This window comes from Canis lupus, chromosome 31, assembly GCF_048164855.1.
Source record: "Canis lupus baileyi chromosome 31, mCanLup2.hap1, whole genome shotgun sequence".
Lineage (NCBI taxonomy): Eukaryota > Metazoa > Chordata > Mammalia > Carnivora > Canidae > Canis > Canis lupus.
Window position 1 is genome coordinate 18,072,926 of NC_132868.1, and position 27,575 is coordinate 18,100,500.

At 41.4% G+C, this 27,575-nt stretch overlaps 1 protein-coding gene, 1 non-coding gene and 1 pseudogene across 4 annotated transcripts in view; 2 read left to right on the forward strand and 1 right to left on the reverse strand.

The window, feature by feature from the left end:
* KLHL6 (kelch like family member 6) overlaps window positions 1–27,575 on the reverse strand; it is a 104,661-nt gene that overhangs the window by 55,228 nt on the left and 21,858 nt on the right. For 2 of the 3 annotated variants that reach the window (XM_072807561.1, XM_072807563.1), the window contains exon 1: window positions 3,848–4,370. In XM_072807561.1, the coding sequence (XP_072663662.1) occupies window positions 3,848–4,134 (287 nt within the window). In that variant the 5' untranslated portion in view covers window positions 4,135–4,370. Of the gene's footprint in view, window positions 1–3,847; window positions 4,371–27,575 lie in introns of those variants that run through there. The other variant, XM_072807562.1, reaches the window with a different exon arrangement.
* LOC140622430 (cofilin-1 pseudogene) lies at window positions 16,941–17,442 on the forward strand (annotated as a pseudogene).
* LOC140622517 (small nucleolar RNA U13) lies at window positions 21,084–21,191 on the forward strand. The gene has a single exon (XR_012022273.1). It is a non-coding gene; the product is annotated as a small nucleolar RNA U13 (small nucleolar RNA).

Consider the following 27,575-nt stretch of genomic DNA (forward strand, 5'->3'; position numbering starts at 1 on the left):
TTGGCCCAGGGCATGTGATCCTGGAGTCCTGGGATTGAGTCCCACATCAGGCTCCTTGCATGGAGCCTGCTGCTTCTCCCTCCACCTGTGTCTCTGCCTCTCTCTCTCTCTCTCTCTGTCTCTCATGAATAAATAAATAAAATCTTTAAAAAAATTAAGCAAATGGAAAAAGGAATGAACTATTAACTTCAGGAAAGATAAAAAGCTTTATAAGAAACAAAGTGTAACATTATCACACAACTTGGCTCAGCAGGAAACAATGTTTTCATGGACATAATGTAAATTCTTAGTACAAATTTCACCAAAAAAAAGTGATAACATTATATTGAGAGAGTGTAAGGAAGGGAAGTGTGCGGTAAGGGAGTTAGGTGTAAGGGCTAACTAAGTCCTTATCAGACATACAGGAAATCAATAAATGATGTAAAATTGAGAAATCAGGAAATAATAGTATAACCATATTTTGAAGAAATATAAATATTAATACCAGAAGAAACAGCTAAATGTCAAAAATGGTGGCTCTGACAAGGAAAACTGAAGGGTAGAGGAGGTGAAGAGGAACTTTTTTTGTTCATTATAAGCCTGTAATATTTGGCTCACTGTTAACTATCTGCACATAGTACTTTTATCAAAACAAATTTTAATTTTAAAAAATATACACGAAAATTTGAAAGGCTATGAAGAGAGGGTTCACAGAAAAAGAACTATAGATGATCCTTAAGCATATAGAAAGTTTTTTTAAAAAGATTTGTTATTTACTCGAGAGACACAGAGAGAGAGAGGCAGAGACATAGCCAGAGAGAGAAGCAGGCTATGTGCAAGGAGCCTGATGTGGGACTTGATCCTGGCACCCCAGGATCACGCCCTGAGCTGAAGGCAGATGTTCAACCGCGGAGCCACCCAGGCATCCCAAGAAAGATGTTTAAGCTTATTAAAAATAAGAGAAATACAGAGTGCCTGGGTGGCCCAGTTGGTTAAGTGTCTGACTCTTGGTTTAGGCTCAGGTCTTGATCTCAGGGTCATGGGATCGAGTCCCAGGCTTAAGCAGACTCCCTGCACTCAGCTTGAGATTCTCTCTTCCTCTCCCTCGGCCCTTCCCCACTCAAATAAATAAATCCTTTAAAAAAAATTAAGGGAAATGCAAATTAAAACAAACTGAGATACTGTTTCTCATCTGTCTGGGAAAAATCCAAAACTTGGAAGCCATCTTCTTTTGGCAAGCCTATAAGGAGTGTAAAATGATCAAACCCCTATCAAGGAGATTCTGGCATATCCACTTAAACTGCAGGTACATTTCTCCTTGACTCAGCAAACCTTCTTCAAGAAATGCACCCCCAGGTACTCCTGCATGCATATAAAATGACATGTAGAAGGTTATTCATTATGACATCGGTGTATAGTAAAAGATAAGAAACAATCCAAATGTCGGTCAACAGAGGACTGGTTAAATACACTATGGTTCAATCATTCCATGGAAAATATTTATGTTTTCAATGAATAAAGAAAAAAAACCTTACATAATTTAACAGGCCCTCCCAAGCACAGAGGGCTGTGTCGGAAGCCTCTCAGACACAGCAGACTCTCTGCCCTTCCGAAGTGCAAGCATAAAAGGAACTTGGCTCCCAACCCCTTTCAAAACCTTAGAAACAAAAGCAAGACAGGCTGTGAGGCAATGTCTGATTTCATGTGAGTCCTAGGTCAAAATCCCACTTGGTCACTTTATGAGATACTCTGGGCTTTGGTTCCTCATCTGTAAGTGGGGATAAAACTACCCCACTCACAGGGTTGCTGTGGGATAGTGCATGTGACACAGATGGCACAAAACTTTGCTCACAGTAAGTGTTCAATGACAGAAATTATTCTTCAGAGCAGTACTAGAAAAAAGAATCCTGTCTCCAGGACTGTGTTTATTATAGGAGGAAAGTCATCTTAGAAATACCAAGATAAGAATCAAAAGTCACTGCTCTGAAGAAAAGAATAAAAGGAATTTCCCTCCATAACCAGGCAGTTTTGGAAGAGACGCTTCTTACACAGGCGTACATACCATGTATGCAGCCTCCAGCATCTCATTGTTACCAACTCCTCTGAGGACCAGTAGACACTTACCCTAAGTATCCCACATCAGCATGGTTGGAAGGACCTGGGCCCAAACACCTTCCAGTTAGGATGAGAAACCCAAGGACCAGAGGAACCGGTGATCTACTTGAGAGCACACAGTCAGTAGTCCTGTTCCATAAGCAGGACAAACCACTAACAAAATTGCTAATAGGGTATAACTTTGTGTGACAACCATTTTCCAGTGATTAAAAACAGAATGAATAAACCTAAAAATGGGTACTCAGGACATTGATCCAAGAAGCTGACTTTCATGTACTTCTGAAAGTGATTGTGATCGATATAAAGATATGCTCAAAACTGGTGGGCAAGTAATGTGTTTATCTGTGTCAACTTGCCTTTATGACTGTGCCTACACATTACCGTTTATATAGTTCCTATGGAATGAAGCCTCAAATATAGTGGCAATTTGTATTTTAGTAAAAACAAGGATTTCTAGAACATGCCCAATCCCTGCTCTAGCAATGATTACATATGTGAAGTTGGGTTTCCATTTCCTCATTCGTAAAAGGGAACATCAGCCACCTTTACCGCACTACTGCAAAAATAAAATCAGATAACTATGTCTGTCTGGCACATAGCAGGCACTACTTCTGCAAACCCAGGTGTCCCCTTGTCTTGTATACATATGGGATCTAATCATTCCACAACAATTCATTGACCCTGCTCTCTGAATTCCAAGGAAAAATTTCCCTCTAAGCATCTTAGAAAAATGAAAAAATAAAACACTTTCCATGATATTTACATCTGTAAATACTTTTTAATTTCCTCAGTCAGAACCAAGAGTTAAGAAAAATCTTATTAAAAAGAATGATAAAAAAACAAAAAGAATTATAAAGGTGTTTCTTTTTCAAGTTTTCCAAATACCTTCTTCATCCTCATTTCCCTTGGGGACTGGTTCCCACTATGTCTACACTGATCTGGAGAACTCTGAATCCAGCCCTGTTCACTTCATTCCTGATTCTTCCACATTCCTATCCCAGGCATTTGCTTGTGGTAAACACTCAATAAATGGTTCTAAGCTGAACCAAACAGAATGAGGTGAAGACTTTCAGCAGACATAGTGAGCATCTACTATACTGTAGGCACTGTGTAAGAGCCTTTTCCTTCTCATATTTAATGATCACAACCCAGAAAAGTAATCATCATTGTCCCCAGCTTACAGATGACAAAACTCAGAGCATGCAGTGACTTGCCTCAAATCCCAATGTCAGGAAGGGCAGGACAGGATGGAACCCAGGTTTCAGAGTGTGTTATAACTGGGAGCCCCTCACTGCTAAAGCACCTTTGTTACTGCTTTCTTTTCCAATCCACCCTCTAAGTTTCAGCAAGTCACTCGATAACTCCCAGAGAGGGGCCACAACCTTTTCTCTACATCTACTGGTGAACAAAGACAACATCATGTTTCCAACACACTAGTCAGACCAAGGGGGAAGAAATCCCCATGACTTCAATAATTTTCCATCCTTTGGAACAAAGACACATATCCAGAAGATTCCCCATAACATATAAATATTGCTTTTAAATTATACCAATCTCTCTTTTAATATGCCTTAAAACCTAAAATCTATGGTTTAATAGCTTCCTTCCTTTTATCTTGAATAGACACACAAATGTAAATAGATACCCAAAATGTACATACAACAACAGCTACCTAGTTAGATCAGGCTCTCACATCAATACCCATTTTCTTTAAACCTGCACCCAATTTGACTGTAATCCTAGGCGCGCTGACCTGAAATAGTTGCTGGCTGCAGCAAGCACCACGCGGTGGCAGGAGAATTCCTGAATGTCCACACACAAGATGACATCTGTCAGAGCATTTTCCACACGGAGGGTGTCCAGGCCATTCTGCAGAATTAAGGAGAGTCCCGTGTCATCGAATTTTACCTTATCCCCATTTAAGATTTCTACCAGGTCTCCCCTTTTCTGGGAGGGCTCATTTGTAGAAGGTGCCAAGGGCTCTTCCAAACTCTTCTCTACCACGTCGCCCATGGTCCAGGAGCCCCTTTGTCCTGCCATCTACATCCAGACTGAAGGAGCGCCCAAGCTTCAGGCAGGTCACATTGCAGAAGCTGGGCGGATTTCCTGTGCAGAGCCCTCCACTTATCACCAGCTGTCACACACACACAACAGGAAGTCTTGTACTTTCTCATCCTGTTACTACAAACGCCAGTAACTTCTATTCTTCTTCTTTCTGTGAGTCAACAAAAGGTTAGAAATTACTTAGAAGGGTTGTGTAGAAAGGGGCTCCACGAGAGAAGGGGTAGCTTCTCAGAGTCTGCTATTAGTGCTGTGGGGTTATTTTGGTCCATCTCCCCCTCATATCCGTGAGCAGGAAGCCTCTGATTCTGGTTATTACATTTGTACCTCTGGCATTTTTATAACCCAAGTCCTCAATGATAGGATGGGCAGGGAACATTATGCAATCTTCCCCCTCCCTCTTGTCAGGAGTCTGAGACCCCACGATAAGCCCCCACCCAGTCCCTTGGGAACTCTGGAAAACCCACTTATTGCTGGCATTCTCATTTATATCAGCACCGCACATATTCTGCCCTTGTCTTCCTCCCTGCTCAGGGGAAAACAATGTCATAGCAAATATTAATGTTCTCCCCCCGCCCCAAGAAAGTCTATTGTTTCAGATATGTCTCTGGGGACAGAGAAAAAATGGTCTCCAGAAACTCCATCCCCAGGGTCTTCTCTCTTAGTAGACTAATCAGGGTAGGTCAACAACAGATTACCCTAGCGAGTCTCCAACTGGTCTGATCTCACTCAGCATCTATTGGTCATGCATCTGATGGTACACCACAAAGTGTCTTCAGTACCTCTGCAGGTCTCTGTTAAAGAATAATAACTACCTTTTCATAAACTCCCACTATATTACAGATTAAAGAAGTTAATTTATTTTAATGTATTTTAATCCTTGTAAGAACCCAAGGGGGCAAATATGATTTTCCTCATTTTACAGAGAAGGAAACTGAAGCTCTGCTCAAGTGAGTGGGAGAACCCAAAGCCCGTTTCTTCCACCATCATCAGGCTAAGAGAGCTGTAATATCATGTTGGTCCTGACTCCTAGATCTCCCACAGAGAACCACAGGCCTTTTCTGCCGTGGCTGCTCCAGTCCGCAGCATCTCCCCAAAGGGGCCTTCGAGGTCTGGTTCCTGCTCTCATGAACCATCTAGCAGTGGGAAACACTGGCTGCTCTGATCAAAAAGGAGTCCCAATCCTTTCTCTGCCCTGGTCAGTAACTGAGCCCTCTTCAGGGGTCCTGGTTCTGCCTCAGCTCTTCTTCTCTTCCATGGATACTTATTCCTAATGTCAGCGTCTTTGTTAACTCCCCTCTACCAGACTTGTGCTATATCCAGAGCTCTGTCAATCAAGACAGTTTGGTCTCAATAACAGAAAAGCCCATCAAAAGTGGTTTAAACAATAGAAGTCTCACATTATAAGAAACCAGAGATATGGAGTCCCAGGTTAATCCAGAAACTCAGTAATGTCATCAAGGACACAGAATTTTTCCATTTTCCCATTCTGTCATATTCTCAATGTGATGGAGATGCCACCTCATGATGACATAATAGCTGCCACAATACCAAACAATCCAAAAGCAGGACAGGTCTCTTCCTTCATCTCTATCAGACTTCTCCTAAGTCACTTGACCACTCGGCCCAAGCTCCAGAAAATACAAATAAAATAATGTGATTGCCTTGCACCAAACATGATTCATCTACTGCCTCGATTCCACTTTCCCCAAGATCAAGGGTCTAATAGCCAAACAAAATCAGGGCCTCTTAGCACAGAGGAGGGGCAAGGGCTGGTGTGCAGTTAGCCTCCTGTGCCCACCACCAGGACATGCACAACCCTGACTCTTCCTGCAGGCCTCAACTAGGAGGAGCTCATCAGCACTTCCACCTCCATGACTCCAACTACCACCTCTGTTGCAACTAAGGAAACACATAACCCAATCTTTCTCATGGCATCTTGTCACCCAGAACCTCTCAAAGTTTAAACAACACTGATCATTCCAATTCACCCTCCAATAAAACAAAATAAAAATAAAACTCAATTTTCCATTTATGATGGATCCTGTTTACCAAGTTCCCTTATTATTTTTCATATACCTTCCAAGGCCACCCACCCCATTACCTTGACGTAAGCAGGTTAACTGTTACCTTGCCCCCACCCTTACATTTTCCTAGTAGGGATGCACACACAGACTTGTGGCATAGGTGTGATAATGCCTACAATTGGATTTAGTGCAAAGGTAAAAAACACAACCAGTTTGGCATCCAAGTCAACCTGGATATGCTCTGAGATTTTAGTATGAACTGATAAATATTCTTTATAGCTACAAACAAAATAACCCTGTTCTGTGGAAGTTTTATTTTCCCTACCAAGCAACAAAATGTACAAGCCACTGGCAAAAGCTTTAATACTGAGAAAACTATCTTAATTATATTTTACTAGGCCAGTTAGCTTTATAGTGCTTGAAAGGAATAGATTCTATTATTAGGCAAATGAGTGGCTTTACTCAAGGGAAATCTCTCTTCCTAAAACCAACAGGTTGCCCCTTCTAACCCTGTCAACTGTCTTCTCTGACACAACTTATAGTGTCAGAAGTAAGTCTTAAGTCCCCTACAAAAGAAGAGCCACTGTTCTGTCATGTTAACTTATTACTACTAAAGCTACCATTTACTGAGTATCAACTACATTTCAAGAACCGTGAGAGGCTCCTTGTGAAGCCTGATGCACTGCATCTTCCCACCAACCCAGGGCAGTTAGGTATTATGATCTCCATTTTAGAGACATGAAGACAGAGAAGATCACATAGTAGATATCATGTCCATGTCCCCTCGTCCGTCCTAGAGGTCACCCACAGATAGTTCCTATAAGCACACTAAAAGCATCACTGTGCCTGAGAGCATTCTCCAGCTACAAGAGCATGTGGGCTCATTAGAAGGGACCTGCAACTGAGAGCCAGGAGTTGACAGATAAAAATGCTGGCTTTCTGTCTCTTTGTGGGACAATGCTGAAGTGTGTTGTCCCCATCGAAGACTCTCAGAGGACTTAGCTCTAGTTGTCCACAGTAGTGGACACATTCATCATTCATCCTCTAAGGGAGGGAAGCCTCTGATACCATTTGTTTATATCTCAGGGTAGAAAAGGAAAAGTAAGGATTCCCCCCCTCCCCAGAAGATTTGTTTACATTCCAGAATAAAGATTTCTCTCTCAGGAGGAGGCCATGTGCCACCTGCCCTATATAAGCTCTAAGTCTCATAATTTCAGCATTCAACTTTTATGGTGCAACCCCATTGCACATTCAGGGTAACATCAGGCTTTCATCACATTATCTATAGATATAGGGACATAGGTAATTGGTAAGAAGATGGTCTGTGTGTAATAAATGATCTTTTCTCAGGTTCAGAGATTTTGTATTTCCTGTCAGAAAAAAATTTTGAAATGTATACATACATACACATTTAACATGCAATTCATTCTATTTATTTATTTATTTAAGAGCGGAGGAGGGGAGGGGCAGAGGGAGAGGGAGAGAAGGAAATTTAAACAGGTTTCACACTCAGCCTGGAGCCTGACACAGAGCTCCATCCCACAACCATAAGATCATAACCTGAGTCGAAAAGGTTGGAAACTTAGGGGAGCCTGGATGTCTCAATTAGTTGAACCTCTGACTATTGGTTTCAGATCAGGTCATGATCTCTCAAGTCCCACGTGGGGCTTTGCATTCAGTGTAGAGTCTGCTTCAAATTTTCTCTCTCTCTCTCTGTCAAATAAATAAATATTTAAAAAACCAGAAGTTGGAAGCTTAACCAACTGAGCCAGGTGCCCCAATGTGCAGTTCATTTTAACTTGATTTATCCAGAACGAGCAGCAAAAAAAAAAAGTGTGGGAGGGTAGAACCAGCAGAATGAACAAAGACTTGCTTTACTGTCTAAATGCAACTGAAGGAGATCTGCACTTCATACTTTCCTGCTGCCTGCAAAACTTATCCTTCAAGATAAGTGTCCTTCCCACCTTCATAAAGCTTCCCCAACATGCCTACACCTATTGCAAACCTTGCATGTGTACATACTGCACTGCTCACACTTCTGTGGATGCATTAAAGCACTATACTCTCATTATCTGGCTGCTCGTCTGTCTTCCCCAGTAAGCTCTGAGTTCACAAGTCAAGTCATATACCCCAGAAGCCCAATTACGTATGATTCAGTCAAGAAATATGGGGTAGATAGGGATCCCTGGGTGGCGCAGCGGTTCAGCGCCTGCCTTTGGCCCAGGACGCGATCCTGGAGACTGGGATCGAATCCCATGTCGGGCTCCCGGTGCATGAAGCCTGCTTCTTCCTCTGCCTATGTCTATGCCTCTCTCTCTCTCTCTCTCTCTCTGTGTGTGTGTGTGACTATCATAAATAAATAAAAATTTTAAAAAATTAAAAAAAAAAGAAATATGGGGTAGATAGATGTCATGGTTGGATTAAAGAATAATCAAAAGCTGGAAGAAGAGCTCTGCCTTGGTAGCTAGTGGCTCTCTTAGCAGGAGTGCCGGCATGGCTGAGCTAATGTGTGAGTTGACCTGGGAGAACAAGAAGAATTTATGAGAGTAAAGGGAGAGGGTAAAGGCTTTCCAGGGAAAAGGAGTGAACACACCAAAGGGGTAAGGAACAAGGAGTATTTGGAGAACTATAAACCATTAGGTACAACTGGAAGACAAGGTGTGTGAATGGGATAAGGTTGGAAAATGGTGTACAACAGTAAGACACCAGGTCAGAGGGGGCTGCCCCTGCCCCCTAATCCCCTGCCAGTCGGGGTTCCTGAGCCACTGGAATGCAACCCCCACACCCCTGTGAACATGGTGGTATGAGCCTGAAGCCTGGGTACCACCTCCGCACCCACCAATCCTGGGGGCTCAAGGTAGGTGCCAGCTGGAGGCTGCTTGGGCTCCACTCTGCATTAGCTCCCAGACAAACATGAATGGATAGCAATGGAAAATGGTATTGGAACAGTGGGAATCAGCAATTTTGTACAGGAAGCTTCGGGGGATGTTATTTACTGTAGTCTGCCTAAAGTCGGGGCAAAACTGGACAAACAAGGTTAAGTTCAGTGTTTTGGAAAGTGTGAAAGCTGCTAGTGAATGCTATTTTCCTCTATAAGGAAAAGTAACTGAAATTAATGAAGTTCTTGAAGAAAATCCAAAGTTTATCAATAGATATTGTTATGAAGAATGTTGGCTGATCAAGATACATGCAGTAATCCTTCAGAACTGGATGAATTAATGAGCAAAGAAGCATATGAGAAATACATAATCTATTGAGTAAAAATGGAACCCCTAAATAAACTAGTATGAAACAACTTAATCTAGCATTGTTGTCTTAAATTAGTGATGGATAGGGGGATCCCTGGGTGGCTCAGCGGTTTCGCGCCTGCCTTTGGCCCAGGGCGCGATCCTGGAGTCCCGGGATTGAGTCCCGCGTCAGGCTCCCGGCATGGAGCCTGCTTCTCCCTCTGCCTGTGTCTCTGCCTCTCTCTCTATCATAAATAAATAAAAATAAATCTTTAAAAAGTTAGTGATGGATAGAGGATTTAAAATTGCAACTTCTAGCAGTGCCAATGGGTAAGAAACTACTTGTAACAATGTTCATGGAAGAAAATACCCCTTGACTTTCTAATGATTGCAGATAAATATAATATGCATCTTTTTTGCAACACTCTATGATTTTTAGGCTAGGCTCCAGTTATAATATTCAGAATCCTGAAATTATATGTGGTTAAAAACTAGTTATAAAAATTATGTAATTTAAGAATAACATTGTAATCTAAGCCTTAGGGAATACTGTAACTTGCTTACAACTATCCCTGTATTGGGGTCAAAATACTTAAATGATCTTTCCATTGGAAATAACTGGCAGGGTTGAAAAATTTGTTAATTGTATAGTCTCAGATAAAGAACTATCTTAATTTTGCAATATACTGTGCTTGCTGGTGCTATTTTTATACAATGAGGCAACAGCCTTGCAAGAAGATAGTTTAATAATAAAACATTCAACTTCTTCCTTAGAGAGAGAGAGAGAGAGAGAGAGAGACCAGGCCAGTGAGGGGATCTGGACGCTTGCCCTCTGGCAATGATGCTGAAACTGGAGCATGCATCAGTATAATCTGGGCCCCAACCCTAGACCTTCTAATTTGGTGCGTCTAGAGTGGTGACTGAGAATTTGCATTTCTGACAAGCTCCAGGTGATACAGATGGTGCTGGTCCTGGTACCAGGTTCATTCTTTGAGAACCACTGTATATGTGAATCTGTTGGAGGCTCTGCAGGTATTTAACAAAGGAAAAAAGGACTCTGATAAGGGATTTGAAAGGCCATCAGGTGGAAGAAACTAGAGGATGACTCCAGTGAATCAAATCAACAAAAAAGAGTTACAGGCAGGCCACTTGGAACCCAATATGAAGAATTCTCAAATCCTTAGTGTCATCTCAGGCCGGCCTCCAACTACTTCAAACAAATAATTTGTAGATCATGAAATAAACCCGGGTAATTAAGTGACTTCCCTAAAGTCACACAAGTAGTTAGTAGCCGAAATGGGGCAAGAATTCAAGACTTGCAGTTCCTGAGCCAGTGCTTTATCCACCCCAGGCCCAAGTAGCATGATCAAGACTTTGTATGTATCTTGCTTGTAAGTGGGAGATAACCGGAAATATCCACTCATCCCTCAAACAAGAGTACCTTACTTTCTGTTCTGTGATCTTCTTCCAGTTCCAGTTAATACATGAGGATCCAGAGGACAAAGAACCTCCAGCTTCTACTTCAGATCAGGTTCACCTGTGTATCTCCCCTCATGAGTGGAGCACCCCAGCCTACCCCAATCCCATCCTGCAGATACTGTGGCCTGGTCTCTCTTCCCTGCCTGATTCAAAGCTACCCAAGACTCCTAGACTCCTGCCCATCAAACACTAGCCCTGGGCCCCTGAAACCAACTCCCTAGACAACCTTGTCCCAGCTTAATAATAACAAAAGATAAATGCTTTCATAAAGAACAATGAGCTGGGGGCCTGCCTGCATCAGAAACAGGAAGTTGGGAAGTTGCATGAGAAGGAGCATAAGGCTGATCTAAGTGAGGAGCTCAGACACCAAAATCTGAGTATAAGGCCAAGTCCAGACCCAACTGCTTCATTTAATCTGGAGGTGATTATTTTTTAAAAGATGTGTCAAGGTTTTATTTTCTCTTACAAATGCCACATACAGAACTTCCCATAGCATAACTTCATTTTTTAGTCACCATATTGAAAGACTTGTCACATACTGGTTATGTTTTCCTATACTCTCTTCAGAGCCACCTAAACAGGTTTCCGAACATCACTCTGAAATGTCCTCTGCAGAATTCTGAACATAAAGGAAGGTCAGGTGTTCCTAAGACCCGCACCAGGTGGTTCTGAGCAACCTCTCTCTGAAACAATGTCCACAAAATAGGGAGTCAACATTTAGAAGTGAGCTCAACCAAACCTGTTGCAAGCCCCTGGGTGGATCCAGAGGCCAATGGCAAAAGTTAAGAATGACCTTCAACAAATGGTAAAATCAGAGAAGCTTACTCATAATACATCTGTCTATATCCTGCAGATTTCTATTTCTTTTTTAAAAAATAACTTTTGATACTTTTTTTCTGATTATAAAACAATCATAAACCAACTTCTTGAAAACTTGGAAAGTTCAGGAAAAAAATAAAAGTTAATATCTGGTGTGTTGGAATAGACTTAAACTGACTAGAGAGATAGAGTTGTATTTCTTCCCATCTTCAAGTTCAGTGATATTATGTTGGTTGAAACTGGCCATAATAAGAGTATTTACACTACAGAAGTTGGTAAATGCTATAAATCATCACTTTTTTGTCTGAAATCCAGTTATGAAACATTTACCAACACACAACCAATGTACCACCTTCCCCTTTCACCTGTGGAGGTCCTGAAGTTACCTTGAATCTGGACCCCCCACCCCCAGCTCCAGTTAAGGCTCTACTACTGGATTTCAGAGAAATTCTGCCTAAAGCCCCCTTTTCTCAAGGTAGCCTGATTGATCCTCTGCTCCTTACATCCAAATGGGCTTCCCTGGAAGAGAAACAGCAGTACCAGGATGTTCCTCTCTCTGACCCTCACACTTACCAGCATATCACTCTTCCTCCACAGATGCTAATGTTGGCCCCACCTCATGGAATCATATCTGCAGCCCTTTGAGCTTCTACACCTGCCCTGATGACAATTCCAGCGTTCTCATAAAGGGAATTTCCCAATACACACTTACTTTTGAACCACTTATCTTCATATAGCCTCACTCACTGTCCCATTATGATTCCTGTCCCAATTTGCCTCTCAGCCAGGGTTGCTCAAGATATTAAAAGTTTCTTTCTTTTCTTCTTCTCTTTTTTTTTTTTAAACCAGAGCCACCATATTCCAATAATTCACCAAAATTACTATCACAAAAGGAAAGAAGAGAGGCACCCATTATATGTTCTCTAGGCCTTTTAGAAAACATGGACTTGTTCCTTTTAGAACAATGCTTTCCCTTATGTCTATAATATTGTAGATTTGGATCTTCTAGATTTGGATGTATGTGGCTAAAGGCATGACACTGCTCCAAAAGGGGCATGTGCCCATGGCAAAACTAGAAGAGTCTACAATATTATCCAGCATGCCATTGATATTTCTGTAAACAAACAAGTTAAGGATAATATCCTTGCCAAGAGAATTAATGTATATATTGAGCATATTAAGCACTCTAAGAGCCAAGATAGCATCCTGAAATATGTGAAGGGAAATAATCAGAAAAAGAAGGAAACCAAAGAGAAAAGTACATGAGGGGGATCTCTGGGTGACGCAGCGGTTTGGCACCTGCCTTTGGCCCAGGGCTCGATCCTGGAGACCAGGGATCGAATCCCATGTCGGGCTCCCGGTGCATGGAGCCTGCTTCTCCCTCTGCCTGTGTCTCTGCCTCTCTCTCTCTCTGTGTGTGACTATCATAAATAAATAAATAAATAAATAAATAAATAAATAAATAAATAAATAAATAAATAAATAAATAAATAAATAAATAAATAAATAAATAAATAAATAAATAAATAAAAGAAAAGTACATGAGTTCAACTTGTTGAGGATGAGGAAAATTTTATCCCTAGCCTGCTTGGTTCTTTTGACTTGTGTAATAATTAAACTGACATAAGATAGATTAACAGGAGAAAAAATAAATTTAATTCATGTGTATGGAGACTCATAGACATGGGATCTAAGGAGTATACATGGCAGGCAGCTTTTATACTTTCTAGACAAAGAAACAATAAATTTCTGACAAATTGGTAAGATAAACTTAGGTTTGGGTATTAACTAGTGGAGAATCTATGCAGTTTGTTCACATAGTCTTTTTGGCCTTCAATTTCCAATCTCTAACGACAAGCGTGTCTCTATACTTCCTGGTACAGAGACAGTACCTTTCACATGAAAGACTTATTTCCTGCTTTCTGGAGACAAAGGAAGATCAGAGTGTTTCTCTAGCACTGGCTGTTTCTTAAGTAACTTCAGTTCAGAATAATCAATATGTCACTGTGGCACATCTTGGTACACAGCCTGCTCTGAGCCCCAACAAACTGAAATGCCAGGCTGCTTCAACCAGAGAAGCACACTTTGTGAAAACCAATGGAAAGGAATCTGAATTTCCAGAACCCATTCTTTATTAATTCATGCCATAATGGGCATAAAAAACATAAATAAAAGATCTCTGGACTGTTAAAAAAAAAAAAGGGTATTAGTGGCTCTGGTGGCAGCCCTCAGGTTTGAAGTTTATGGAAGAATGTTAGTCCTGCGAATAAGCTGGAGAAGAGAGGCAAAACCCTAGTCTTGAAAGAATAGCAATATGAAACGTGGTACACAGAGGACTAAGGACTAGAGATAGGCATAAGATTAAAGCAAGGTCAGTTGATTACAATTTATTGAAAGGATTTTAAAAACAGGTCAATGTCTCAGTATCTTTATCTGTAAATTGAAGAGAGTAATAGTCTCCACCTCAATGTGATTGTGAAGAAAGGGTAGTGAATGAATATATGTGAAGCCTTTAAAATGATGTCTGGCAGGGATGCCTGTATGGCTGAGTTGTTAAGCAACCAACTCTCAATTTTGGCTCAGGTCATGATCTCAGGGTCTTGAGATCAAGCCCCACATGAGATTCTCTCTCTCTCTCTGCCCCTTCCCCACCCTCCTCTCTTGCTCTCTCTCTCTCAAAAAAAATTAAATAAATAAAAATTTAAAAAAACTGATGTCTGGCATATATGAAATCCTATGTAAGCATTAGCTATTATTATTCAAACCTTTCTATAAAAAAGAAAGTATGTGTATTTTAGTCTAAATCTGGCTTCTGGCTTCAGACCAAAGACTGCTTCAGCACAATGGCCTTTGTTAGTACCTACAGGCAGTCTATTGTCCCCATCTTGGATAATTTCCATATAGTCAGTGTAGAGGGGCCCATAGACCATCATCTCCCCAGGGAGATAAACATTCCTATCCCTCACTCTGTACATCAGAAATATTATTCTCCCCAGAGTCACAACAATTCATAGAACTTATCCATTGGGAAATTCTTCCTAGAAGTAACCCAGTCTAATCAGAGGTAATTAAAAAATATGTTTCAATTACATATATATGTAATAGATATGTTAATTATAAATACAGTTGACCCTCAAACAACACAGGGGTCAGGAACACCAAACCCCATGCAGTTGAAAATCTGTGTATAACTTTTGACTCACCCCTAAAACTTAACTAGTAGCATACTGTTGACCAAAAATCTTACCAATGACAGAGTTGATTAACACATATTTTTGCACACTATATATATTATATATACATATGTATTATATTCTTACCATAAAGCAGCTAGAGAAAGTGTTATTAAGAAAACCATAAAAAAAGAGGAAATACATTTATAGTACTGTACTACAAAAAATCTGCATATCACAGATATGCAGTTCAAACCCATGTTGTTTGGGTCAACTGTATATATATTAATACACTATAGATGACACTAACTAAAAGAGCATCATTTGTTGAGATGCTTTAGGTTAAGTGCTCTGTGTGCTTTATGTCACCCTATTTCCTTTTATCGACACCTTGATAAAATGGATTATTTTTCTCTTTTTACAACTGAGGAAACCACAGCTCCAAAATAAAGTTGAGTACTTTGTCCCAAGTTTCACAGGCTGTAGTAGGTAAGTCAGTTATAGTATCTGATTTGTCCAGGCTCTAGTCTAATGGAAAATTCCCAGTCCACATCTTCTGCTGCCCAGGAAGCTATTTGTGATACAACATGACTCGGCTACTCCCCTTTGTTAATTGGACTACAGTGGGTGCACCCATCCAGACAGTCAAGTGTATACAGAGATTAAGTTCAGGGACACATATAGCAAAGATCCTATGGGACAATTAAAGACTCTAATTTCAAATAAACACAGTCATTCAAGAGCAAAAACAGGAGGCAAAAGGAAGCATCAAGAGATGCCAAATGATAGAATCAGAAACAAACTAAAGCTATTTGCAAGTCAGCTTCTGAAGAGAAGAAACCTGGAAGGTAAGTACACAGGGAGACCTGGAAGTAAGAAGACCGAAGCTAACAGGAAGAGAGTAGCTGAGAAAGGTTACCACCTAGACACTGGGTAGAAAACCATAGGTTCCTGTTGCTTAAGTCATGAAACTACTCTGATCTGAACCACCTTCTAGCTCTAGTTAGGGCTCTGCTCTTGGATTTCAGAGAGATTTCTACCTAGATCCCACATTTCTTGAAGTAGCTTGATTGAGACTGTTTACATTACAATGGACCTTAGTGGATCAGAAGCAGAACAGTGCCATTAAAGCTCATCTGTCTGATCCCACATACTAACCACCATGCTACCCTTTCTCCACAGACCAGGGATGTTGCTAGGTGCAGAGATGGGCCCTGAAAAAAGATCAGATGTCACAGCTGCAGCCAGTGCTAATTCAGGTCTGCTATCCATATCCAGCTCTAAAGTGGACTTTCCAAATGAAGACTCAAGGAGTAAACTGGAAACAGCAAAAATTCCAGGGAGTGGGTTTTGCAAAGACGAACAGCCCCAGGGACGCCTGGGTGGCTTAGCGGTTGAGCGTCTGCCTTTGGCTCAGGGCATGACCCTGGGTCCGGGGATCAAGTCCCACATCAGGCTCCCTGTGAGGAGCCTGCTTCTCTCTCTGCCTCTGTCTCTGAGTCCCTCTCTAATGAATAAATAAATAAATCTTAAAAAAAAAAAAAAGAACAGCCCCAAAATATTCACTTATTGCTAAGTGGGGAGAAAAACTATAAAATAGTAGGTAGACCATGCTCCCATTTTTGCAAATATGAGTGTAGTAAAATACCAGAAGGAAATGCATTTGCTTATTCATCTAATGTTTAATGAGTATATTCCAGGTCTCAGGATACAATAATGAGCAACTATTGACACGGTTCCCACCGTCAAGGAGCTCACAGTCTAGTGAGGGATGACCAACATTAAGAAACAAACAGGGGCAGCCTGGGAGGCTCAGCAGTTTAGCACCGCCTTCAGCCCAGAGTGTGATCCTGGAGACCTGGGATCGAGTCCCACATCGGGCTCCCTGCATGGAGCCTGCTTCTCCCTCTGCCTGTGTCTCTTCCTCTCTCTCTGTGTCTCTCATGAATTAATAAATAAAATCTTTAAAAAGAAACAAACAGAGTTGGATCCTGGCAGCAGTTGCAGCAGCTCTCATCTCTACTGACCCTCTTTGTTATCTCCCTTTCACTTCTGGAAACATGACCTCTGGCATGGTAGTCTCTGATGGAGTTATCAAAGTGTTCAGTGACATGAGAGTGTGTAAATCCTCAACATCAGAGGGGTTGTAGAAGTGCAAGAAGGCAGTACTTTTCTGCCTGGGCGAGGACAAGAAGAACATCATCCTGGAGGAGGGCAAGGAGCTCCTGGTAGGTGATGTGGGTGAGGCTGTAGAAGATACCTACACCACCTTTGTCAAGATTCTGCCAGACAAGGACTGCCACTATGTCCTCTATGATGCAACCTATGAGACCAAGGAGAGCAAGAAAGAGAACCTGATGTTTATCTTTGGGGCACCTGAGTCTGCACCCCTTAAGAGCAAAATGATTTTTGCCAGCTCCAAGGATGCCATCAAGAAAAAGCTGACCAGGATCAAGCATGAATTACAAACAAACTGCTATGAGGAGGTCAAGGATGGCTACACCTTGGCAGAGAAACTGGGGGGGTAGTGCCGTCATTTCCCTGGAGGGCAAGCCTTTGTGAGCCTCCTCCAGCCATGTCTGGAGCATCTGGTAGTCCCAGACCTTCCCATGGGGGTTGTAGGCTTCCCTTCCTGCCAGACCAGAGGGACTGGGGGGATCCCAGCAGGGGGAGGGTAATCCCTTCACCCTAGTTTCCAAATAGCCCCCTTCAGCCCCTGGACCTTCCTCCTCCCTCTATCCCTGATGGTTCTGGCCTTCCCAAACCACTTTTGATCTTCTGATTCCTCTTGGGTTGAAGCAGACCAAGTTCCCCCCAGGCACCCCAGATTGGAGAAGCCTGTATTTTTAATGACACCCTAATTCCTCACCTGTTACCCTTTCCCATGATGTCAACTTCTAACCTCAATAGTGACTCTGTGCTTGTCTGCTTAGTTCTGTGTATAAATGGAATGTTGTGGAGGTGAAAAAAAAAAAAACCACATGTATGGAGTGTGTAATCACTATATTGTACACCTGACACTAATATTATACTGTGTGTTAACTAACTGGAATTCAAATAAATCTTTAAAAAACAAACAAAAACCATGAATGCACTGTAACCATTCTAAGTGCTGTGATGGAGATGCATTTGGTAGAAAACCTTTATCAGGGGTAGTTTGACCTGGTCAGGGAGGTCAGGGAAGGCTTCTATGCTGACTGAGCTGTGACGGACAACTGTACAATAACTACATAAAGAGTTGTCTAAGCAGAGACTATGAAGTGGGCAGAGCCCAGTGGTACAAGGGACTGTGGCAAAGATAAGGAGCTGAGAAAAAGGCCATGTGGTTGGAGTAAAGTCAGCAGGGCAGGGAATGGTATGGGAGGGGCTAGAGGGGTAAGTAGACCAGGTCAGGCAGGGCCTCATAAGCCACCTTAAGAAGTCATTACCTCTGGGGGTAGGAGGTGGTGGGGAAGCAAGGGAGGCTGGGGTACTAAAGATACCATTGGATTTGCACTGTAAAAATATTTGTCTCTGTATGGAGAGCAAATTACTAGAGGCCAGTATGCATAAGCTAGAAGAGAAAGGGACCAGTGTGGAATCTCTCATAATCCAGATGGCCTGTGACTGCAGCATGGACAGGGGAGTAGTGCTAGGGAAAGAAGTAAGTAATGAATTTGAGGCATACAGAAAAGTTAAAAGCAAGATAATTTGCTGAAGGATTGGACATGGAATGTAAAGGAAAAAGAATTTTCGAGAACAGCATAGGTTTCTGATGTGAACAGCTGGAAGAATGGAGATACCAACACTCTCACATGGAGAACACCACTAGGGAAACAGATGTCGGGGGAGAGGAGCAGGAGTTTATTCTTGGTCATGCTGGCTGCAGAGTCTTAGACATTCAAGATACGCTATCAAGTGAGATGTTTGATACACGGTCTGGGGCTCAAAGGAGAAGTGTGGCTTGGAGATAAAACTGATGTACTAAAACATGAAAAGTGGTTATTTCTGGGTAATGTTTTTATATCTTTTGTTTTATTCTTTGTGCTTTTCTGCTTTTCTCCCTTTTTCAGCAGTGAAAAAAAATTTTTTTTTCTAAAGAGAGTGTTTAAAAAGAGTAAAATTTTTCCCGTGCTTGTAGCAAACAGGATTACTCTACTTATCATCACTGGCATTAGTAACCTCAACAGGAAGGTCCCTAGAGTGGGGAAAGCCAAATTTGACACTAATATCTCTTTGGCAATATCATATTCCTTTCACATAGGTTTACAAAGAACCTGCCACCTTCCAAATTGTAACTTGTTATCTTGAGCAGGTTTATGCAACAGGAGAGGGTTCACTGTGCAGGTAGATGTCGAGTTTGGTATTCAGGTGTCTCCCTGATAACTGAGATGTTTTAAGAAGTCCAATAAAAAGCAATGTTTTCCCTCTTATCCTGGATGAACCAACTGATAAATAAAACAAAGAGTCAGGAGATGAGGGCCAATATTTGTGTACTAGCTGAGCTAGGGAGTCAAACTGTATAATCAATATTATCTACCCAGTTGTAGCAACAATGAAACAGAGCTAGCTCCCACTCCTACCCTTCCCCTAGAACTGCAAAACAGAAGGCACATGAGAGTAGACAGCAACAAAAGGAAGAGGAAAGGAAGACTCTGGGCCATGTATATACATAGTTTCTATCTCCTCACTCAGCATTTTTCCTGAGGCAGAATGAGGGAGGGATGTAAGGATGGAGAAAAGCCAGGACCTTAAGGGTAATCCCAGAAACGAGGTACAGTCATACCAACACCCACTATGACTTACTGTAGTTAGCATCAGGTTTATAAATCGAGTTCAATCATGTACAAGATACTATCCTATCCATATGCATTTGGATAGAGTTTGCATCTCTGATGACTAGCAATAAGTCAACACCAGCTGATTTTTAGCAGAAACTGAACTTATTAGCACAATATTGAGTGTATAATTCTCGTCTGGATCCTGGATTCAAAAAGAAAAACAACACCCATATTCACGGCAGCATTATTCACAATAGTCAAAAGGTGGAAGCAACCCAAGAGTTCACTGACAGATGAACAGATAAACAAGATGTGGTATTTACACAGAATGGAACATTATTCTGCCTGAAAAAAGAAGGAAATATTGTCATATGATACAACATGGAAGAACTTTGAGGAAACTATGCTAAATGAAATAAGCCAGTCACAAAAAGATAAATGCTGCATGATCCCATTTGTATGAGGTACCTAGAGTCATCAAATTCATAGAGACAGAAGATAGAAGAGTGGCTGATAGGGGCTGGGGGAAGATGGGGACCTATGAGTTAGTGTTTAATGGGTACAGAGTTTCAGTTTTGCCAGATGAAAAGAGTTAACTAGACTGGTGTACAACAATGTAAATATATTTAACACTACTAAACTCTACACTTAAAAATGGTTAACATGGTTAAAAAAAAAACAACAACCCAGCAACAAGAAACAAAAACAACTAAAAGAAAAGAGTTTTCTTTCTAGTTTTAACACACTGGGAATTGGGGGCATGGGTTATTCCAGAGTCCCAAAAGTATTAACACCAAATGTCACGTTTTAAAATATCCTTAGGTGCACAAAATAAATAAATAAAATAAAATATCCTTAGGTGAAACTCTACTGAATACGGACTTGGGTTTGAAATAGAAAATTAATCAAACTTGAGTCCTGGGATATTTGAGATAATCTAAGATTTTTCAATTATGTGTGAATTCATCTAGCACAAAAGTGGTATTAGTGGTTTGATTACATTGCCCAAAAATGTAGCTACAAATGACATTTTAAGGACTAAGGAAAATTCTAACAGAACTATACTCAGTGATTTTATATCAAAGTTAAGTTCCTTGCATGTGATAATGGCATTGTGGCTATGTAGGACAGCATCTTTGTACTCAGGAGATACATGTGGTTTTCAGAGTGAAGCATCATACCTGCCACTTACTTTCAAATGGTTCAGCAAAAGAAAATATTGGACAAAAAGAGAGAGATAAAGCAAAGAGTATGTGGGAGTTCACCATACTATTCTTTTCCTTTTTTTAATTCTTTTTTTTTTTTGGTCTTTTCTTTTTAAGCAATCTCCACACTCAACATGGAGCTCAGACTCATAATCCCGGGATCAGGAGTTGCATGCTCCACCCACTGAGCCAGCCAGGTGCCCCATATTCTTTTATATTTTAAATTTAAAATGTTTGGATCCTTTTGTAGTTCATATAAGAATGATGATTGGGTGCTCACACCATTGTGTGACATGTACCTCTCCCTCAAACCTTGTTATGATCTTGGCACATTACCCATCTGATGTGAAAATAATAATAATAATAATAATAATAATAATAATAATAATAATAAATTTAAAATGTTTGGAAAAAGTATGAGGAACACAAAATCTCCTGCTTAGAAAGAGAACGAGGCTTGAAAGATGCAGTTAAGAATTGGCTTAGGGATCCCTGGGTGGCGCAGCAGTTTGGCGCCTGCCTTTGGCCCAGGGCACGATCCTGGAGACCCGGGATCGAATCCCACGTCGGGCTCCCGGTGCATGGAGCCTGCTTCTCCCTCTGCCTGTGTCTCTGCCTCTCTCTCTCTCTCTCTGTTACTATCATAAATAAACAAAAATTAAAAAAAAAAGAATTGGCTTAAAATCACTCTGAAGAATCAGCCTGGCAAGGACACCACTTTCCTCATCCCCAAGCAAAAGATACTACAGCTTTCAGTACTAATATTGCTGGTACAGGGCATGGGGATACCATCATGACACCCATGCCATGGCTTCCCCCAAGGACTCGGTCTTAAAACGACCTCCAAATGAGTAAGTAAGTCCAGCAGAGATGGTCACCTCTGGATGTACCATTAGAACTGAAGTGTGAGCATGATAAGCTAACAATGTAAGAAAGGCAAGACATAGCTTGGGGCAGAGGAGTTGGGGGACGGGAACTTCCAATCAACCTCATTCTGAAACAGCCAGGTGGCCTTCTCACCCTTAAGATACTTTGTCCAGGGTAAAGAAATGTGATCAAGTCTGTTTGAAGTTTCAAGCTATTGAATTTCAATATACTTTTTTTTTTTAAAGATTATTTACTCATGAGAGACAGAGAGAGAGAGAGAGAGAGAGAGGCAGAGACACAGGCAGAGGGAGAAGTAGGCTCTTCACAGAAGCCCAATGCAGGATTCGATCCCAGATCCTGGGATCACAAGCTGAAGGCAGCCACCCAACTGCTGAGCCACCCAGGCATCCCTCAATATACCTTTACACAACAGATGAAAAATAAGAAAAATACTGGATTAATAAAATCTATTTTTTCTATATCTCCAGTTCAAGGAAAGTTTTCATATTGTTTTTAAGATTTATTTGAGAGAGAGTGTGTGTGAGAGAGTGCAGGCGGTGGGGACAGGGGGGAGGGACAGAGGGAAAAGGAAATCTCAAGCAGACTCCTCGCTGAGCCCAGAGCCCAGTGTGGAGCTCAATTTCCGCATGAGATTGAGATCATGACCTGGGCCAAAACCAACAGTCAGACACTTAATTGACTGAGCCACCCAGGTGCCCCAGCTCTTATCTTTTAAAAATATGTAGATATATTTTAACACATTCCTAAGCCATTCAGGAAGGACTTCTACAAGATCCCCAATTTGGGTTAACAACACAGCTGCTCAGTAGCAATGGATATATCACATATAAATGAAAAAAGTAAAATATTATATGTGCCCTACATAACCAATACTCTATCTATAACACAGTTAATCATCATATCAACCCTTCCAAGTACAGATATGACAAGAGATGTTGAAGGGGGGCACACAAAGTAAAGCTCCCTGCTCATTTCTGTATCTCACATTGCCACTTTGCAAACTGCCTCCTTCAGCATGGTGTATAAGAAAGTAAAGGTGTATTAACAAGTTCAAACCGGGGACTAGAAAATTTAGCCATCACTTTCTCAGAGGAATAATTGGGATTTTGAGTTTTTAATGCCTGGAGAAAGAATCCTGGTGTGAAGAGTCAGGAGATCCATCATTTCATTCTAAAGGTCCAGGAACTCTGCTTGACCAGGAAAGACCACTCTAGAAAGGGTCAAACTCTAGAGTCAGAGACCTGGATTTTAATTCCAGTTATTGCATTTCCCATAGTGTGGCCTTGGACAATTTGCTTAACTGCAGATCTACAGATTCTTTATCTATAAGATGGATTACCCATCTCAGAGTATTGTAGTTATTGAAGGAGATCCCATTATGTAAAGCCCTCAGCACTGCACCTGACATGCAGTAGTGCTAAATAAATAGCAACTATTATTAAATAACGAAAGTTTCAAAACCTAGGCAAAGAAGAGCAGAGACATAAATTCCCTCCAGACATAGGAACCATTCTGGCCACTGACTGACTTGACATGTAAATTATGTCTCACCCTCTCAAAATAACCCACCATAACGGAAAGTCATTTCTATGTCTAAATTGGACAAAGTACACCCCTTTCACTGAGCGGCCCCTTTCTCTATGGGCTGGATCATCAACAGGTCTGAGAGACACTGACAATAAGGACTTGAAACAGGCCTTTTTTAGCACTTAAGTTTAAGTTTGATCAATTTGCATGAAATGTCAAGTATTTGTCCAGCTACAGTGCTGGAAACTAGGAGACATGAAGTAACTAAATATCCCCCAGCATATCCTCACAGAGCTCCCAGACTAATGAGGCTAACATGTGAACAGGAAAACTGAATAGCATATGGAACATACAGGCTACTGTGAGAAAATAAGACACCTTAAGTTTTATGTAGCCTTTTTAACCCAATATTTATGTATCTTCAATATTTTATTCTGTTCTGTACTTTATTTTCCTTAACAATTACTCAGAAAATAGGCCTAAGACCAATCTACATTCAAATGAGAAAAAATTCACCACTTTCAATTTGCTTAAGAGTTACCATCTGTAGAGTACCTGGGTGGCTTATTTGATTAAGCATGTGACTTTAGTTCAGGTCATTATATCTGGGTCCTGGGATCCAGGTCATGGGATCGAGTCCGTCCTTAGGCTCTGTGCTCATCAGGGAGTCTGCTTCTCCCTCTCCCCATCCATTTGTCTCTCCCGCTGCTCTTGCTCTCTCTCAAATAAATAAAATCTTTAAAAAAAAAAAAAAAAAGAGCTGCCATCCTTGCCTGGATTATGCAAATTCGTGAACCATGATTCTTGTCACTAACATCAGAGCAAAGGTATCAAATACAGTATGGACAAGTCTACACCAGAAAATATCTCTCTGTCACACCATCTGTGAGAGTCATACTGGGTAAGATTAGGGCTTTCAACATATGAATTTTGTGGGAACACAATTCAGTCCATAGTATTGTGACTCTGGTCCCCCCAAATCCATGTCCTTATTGCATCCCAAATACATTCATTCCATCCGAACAACCCCCAAAGTATTAGCTTATCCCAGCATTAACTCTAAAGTCCAAACTCTCATCTAAATATCTAAATCAATTATAGGTGAGACTAGAATTGTGATTCATTATGAGGCATAATTCCTCTCCAGCTGTGACCCTGTGAAACCAAACAAGTTATATGCACTTCCCCAATACAGCAGTCAGTCAGGTATAGGATAGACATTCCTATTCCAAAGAGAGGAATAGGAAAAACAGAAGGAATGATAGGTTTCAAGGAAGTACAAAACCCAGCAAGCTAAAGTCTATTAAATCTTCAGCCTTGAGAATAACTCTCTCTGATTCAATGCCTGGCCTTCCAGACCCACTAGGGCAGCAGCCCCCCACCCTACACCTCTGTCAGGCCCGAGTGTCCCCTCAAGGCTCTGCCAGCAGCAAACCTGCCCCCTAGGCTCCAGTTATTTTAACAAAGAGAACTTAAAGAATGTTTAGGTAATAAAGAATTGTTAATTGAAAAGGCAAAGAGAACACTAAGCTATAGCAACAGCAGGAAACAGTTCATAGGGCGGGAGGAACAAAGGGAAAAGATAATGATTAAAACTTAGAAGCTTGGAGGAAAGTCTCAATGGTTTGGGACACAGGTTTCCGAAAGGGGTGCCTGCCAGCTGAACTGGTGTCTCTGCAGGGGTATGTTAAGTGTGCCTTTGCAAGGTGGTAAAACTCAAATTAGATCAAACTGTATGCATGTTATTTGCTAGGCTGCCATAACAGACTGGGTGACTTAACAAAAATCTATCATCTCGGGGTCACTGGATGGCTCAGTCGATTAAGCTAAGTGTCTGTCTGGCTCAGGTCATGACCTCACGGTCCTGGGACTGGCCCCCACGTCGGGCTTCCCTGCTCAGTGAGGAGTCTAATTCCCTCTCTGCCTCTGCCCCTCCTCCCTGCTGATGTGGACTCTCTCTCACAAATAAAATCAATCAATCAATCAATATCTTTTTTAAAAAATGTATTGTCTCATAGCTCTGGAAGCTAAAAGTCCAAAATCAAGATGCCAGCAAGGAGGGTTCCTTCTGAAAGCTATGAAGAACGGATCTGTTCCAGCCCTCTATCCTTGGCTTGTAGACAGCCATCTTCCCCCATGTCTCTTCACATCGTCTTCCCTTAATGAAGATCTTTTTTTTTTTTTAAGGTTTTATTTATTCGGGATCCCTGGGTGGTGCAGTGGTTTGGCGCCTGCCTTTGGCCCAGGGCACCATCCTGGAGACCCGGGATCGAATCCCACGTCGGGCTCCCAGTGCATGGAGCCTGCTTCTCCCTCTGCCTATGTCTCTGCCTCTCTCTCTCTATGTGTGTGTGTGACTATCATAAATAAATAAAAATTTAAAAAAAGATTTTATTTATTCATCTGAGAGAGAGAGAGAGAGAGAGAGAGAGAGAGATAGTGAGAGAGAGCACAAGCTGGGGAGGAGAGCGAGAAGCAGGCTCCCCACTGAGCAGGGAGCCTGACCCCAGGCTTGATCCCAGGACCTTGGGATCATAACCTGAGCTGAAGGCAGATGCTTAACCAACTGAGCCACCCAGGGGACCCTATGCATATCTTCTTATAAAGAGATCAGTCATAGTGAATTAGGGACCACTCTAATGACTTTATGCTAATTTGATTACCTCTTTATTTTTTTAAAAGATTGTATGTATGTATGTATTTGAGAGAGCAAGGGAGAGTGGGGGGAGAACCAGAGGCAGAGGGATAAGCAGATTCTACACTAAGTGCAGAATCCAATGTGAGGCTCAACCCTATGACCCTGCAATAATGATCGAAGCCGAAACCAAGAGTCACAGGCCCAAACGACAGAGCCATCCAGGTGCGCCTTGATTACCTCTTTAAAGATTCTATCTCCAAATAAGGTCCCATTCTGGGGTACTGAGGGTTCAAACTACAGCACATAAATCTGTTTCGGGACACAGTTGAATCCTAACAAAGTGCTTCTGGAATGGTCTGCCTCTGGTGGAGTGAAGCAGCGGCATTGCTGGACAATGATGACAGGAATAGGAAGTAAACCAGAAAAATACCAGAAGCAAACAGGAAAGACTAAGTCCCTTCTTCCTCATCTGGCCAGTCAGCCTCCCTCCAATGTCCCTTATTGACAGAACCTAAAAGGAAGCAGTTGGTAAAGGAAAAATGTGGTTGATAGAGTCCCAGTCCCGGCATCACAAAATAGAATATAGAAGAATGGATTTGGGGATGTCTGGGTGGCTCAGCTGGTTAAGGATCTGCCTTCTGCTCAGGTCATGATCCCAGAGTCCTGGGATCAAGCCCCAGGTCAGATTCTCTGCGTGGTGGGGAACCTACTTCTCCCTCTCCCTCTGCCTACCATTCCCCCTGCTTCGGTGCTCACATGAGCTTGCTCTCTCTCTCTCTCTCTCTCTCTCTGTCAAATAAATACATAAAATAGTTTTTAAAAAAGAATAGAAAAGAGGAGTGGGTTTGAAGCTGAGAGCCAACAGTTTAGTAACCGGCACAGTGCTGAATAATTGTCAGTTATTCTTATTACTCAACAGCATCAGAACTTTGATTTTTCATTTTCCATATATTTTTATAATATAATAAGAAAAGTTGCAATAAAATATTTAACTGAACAAACATACTGGCTACACTGCTAAAGGTGTCCTGACCACTGGTGGGCTGGAACATCACCATATTGTAGTGCACATTCATTTGTTCATTGACATACAGCACTGCACAGTGACCTTCCAATGGGAGGCCAAGGTGTATTGTGTATGGTGTGTAAGTAAACTAAAAGTTTGGAATCCAAGTTATCAGCAAGTGTTTTTTCAATTTATGGCTAAGAAGATGAACATTCAGAAGAAGTTGCTTGACCCAGGTCACACAGCTAATAAGTGACAAAGCATCGATTTGAACTGAGGTCTGATCCACATGCAGAAGAATGAAACTAGACCACTCTCTTTCACCATACACAAAGATAAACTCAAAATGGATGAAAGATCTAAATGTGAGACAATATTCCATCAAAATCCTAGAGGAGAACACAGGCAACACCCTTTTTGAATTTGGCCACAGTAACTTCTTGCAAGATACATCCACAAAGGCAAAAGAAACAAAAGCAAAAATGAACTATTGGGACTTCATCAAGATAAGAAGCTTTTGCACAGCAAAGGATACAGTCAACAAAACTAAAAGACAACCTACAGAATGCGAGAAGATATTTGCAAATGACGTATCAGATAAAGGGCTAGTTTCCAAGATCTATAAAGAACTTCTTAAACTCAACACCAAAGAAACAAACAATCCAATCATG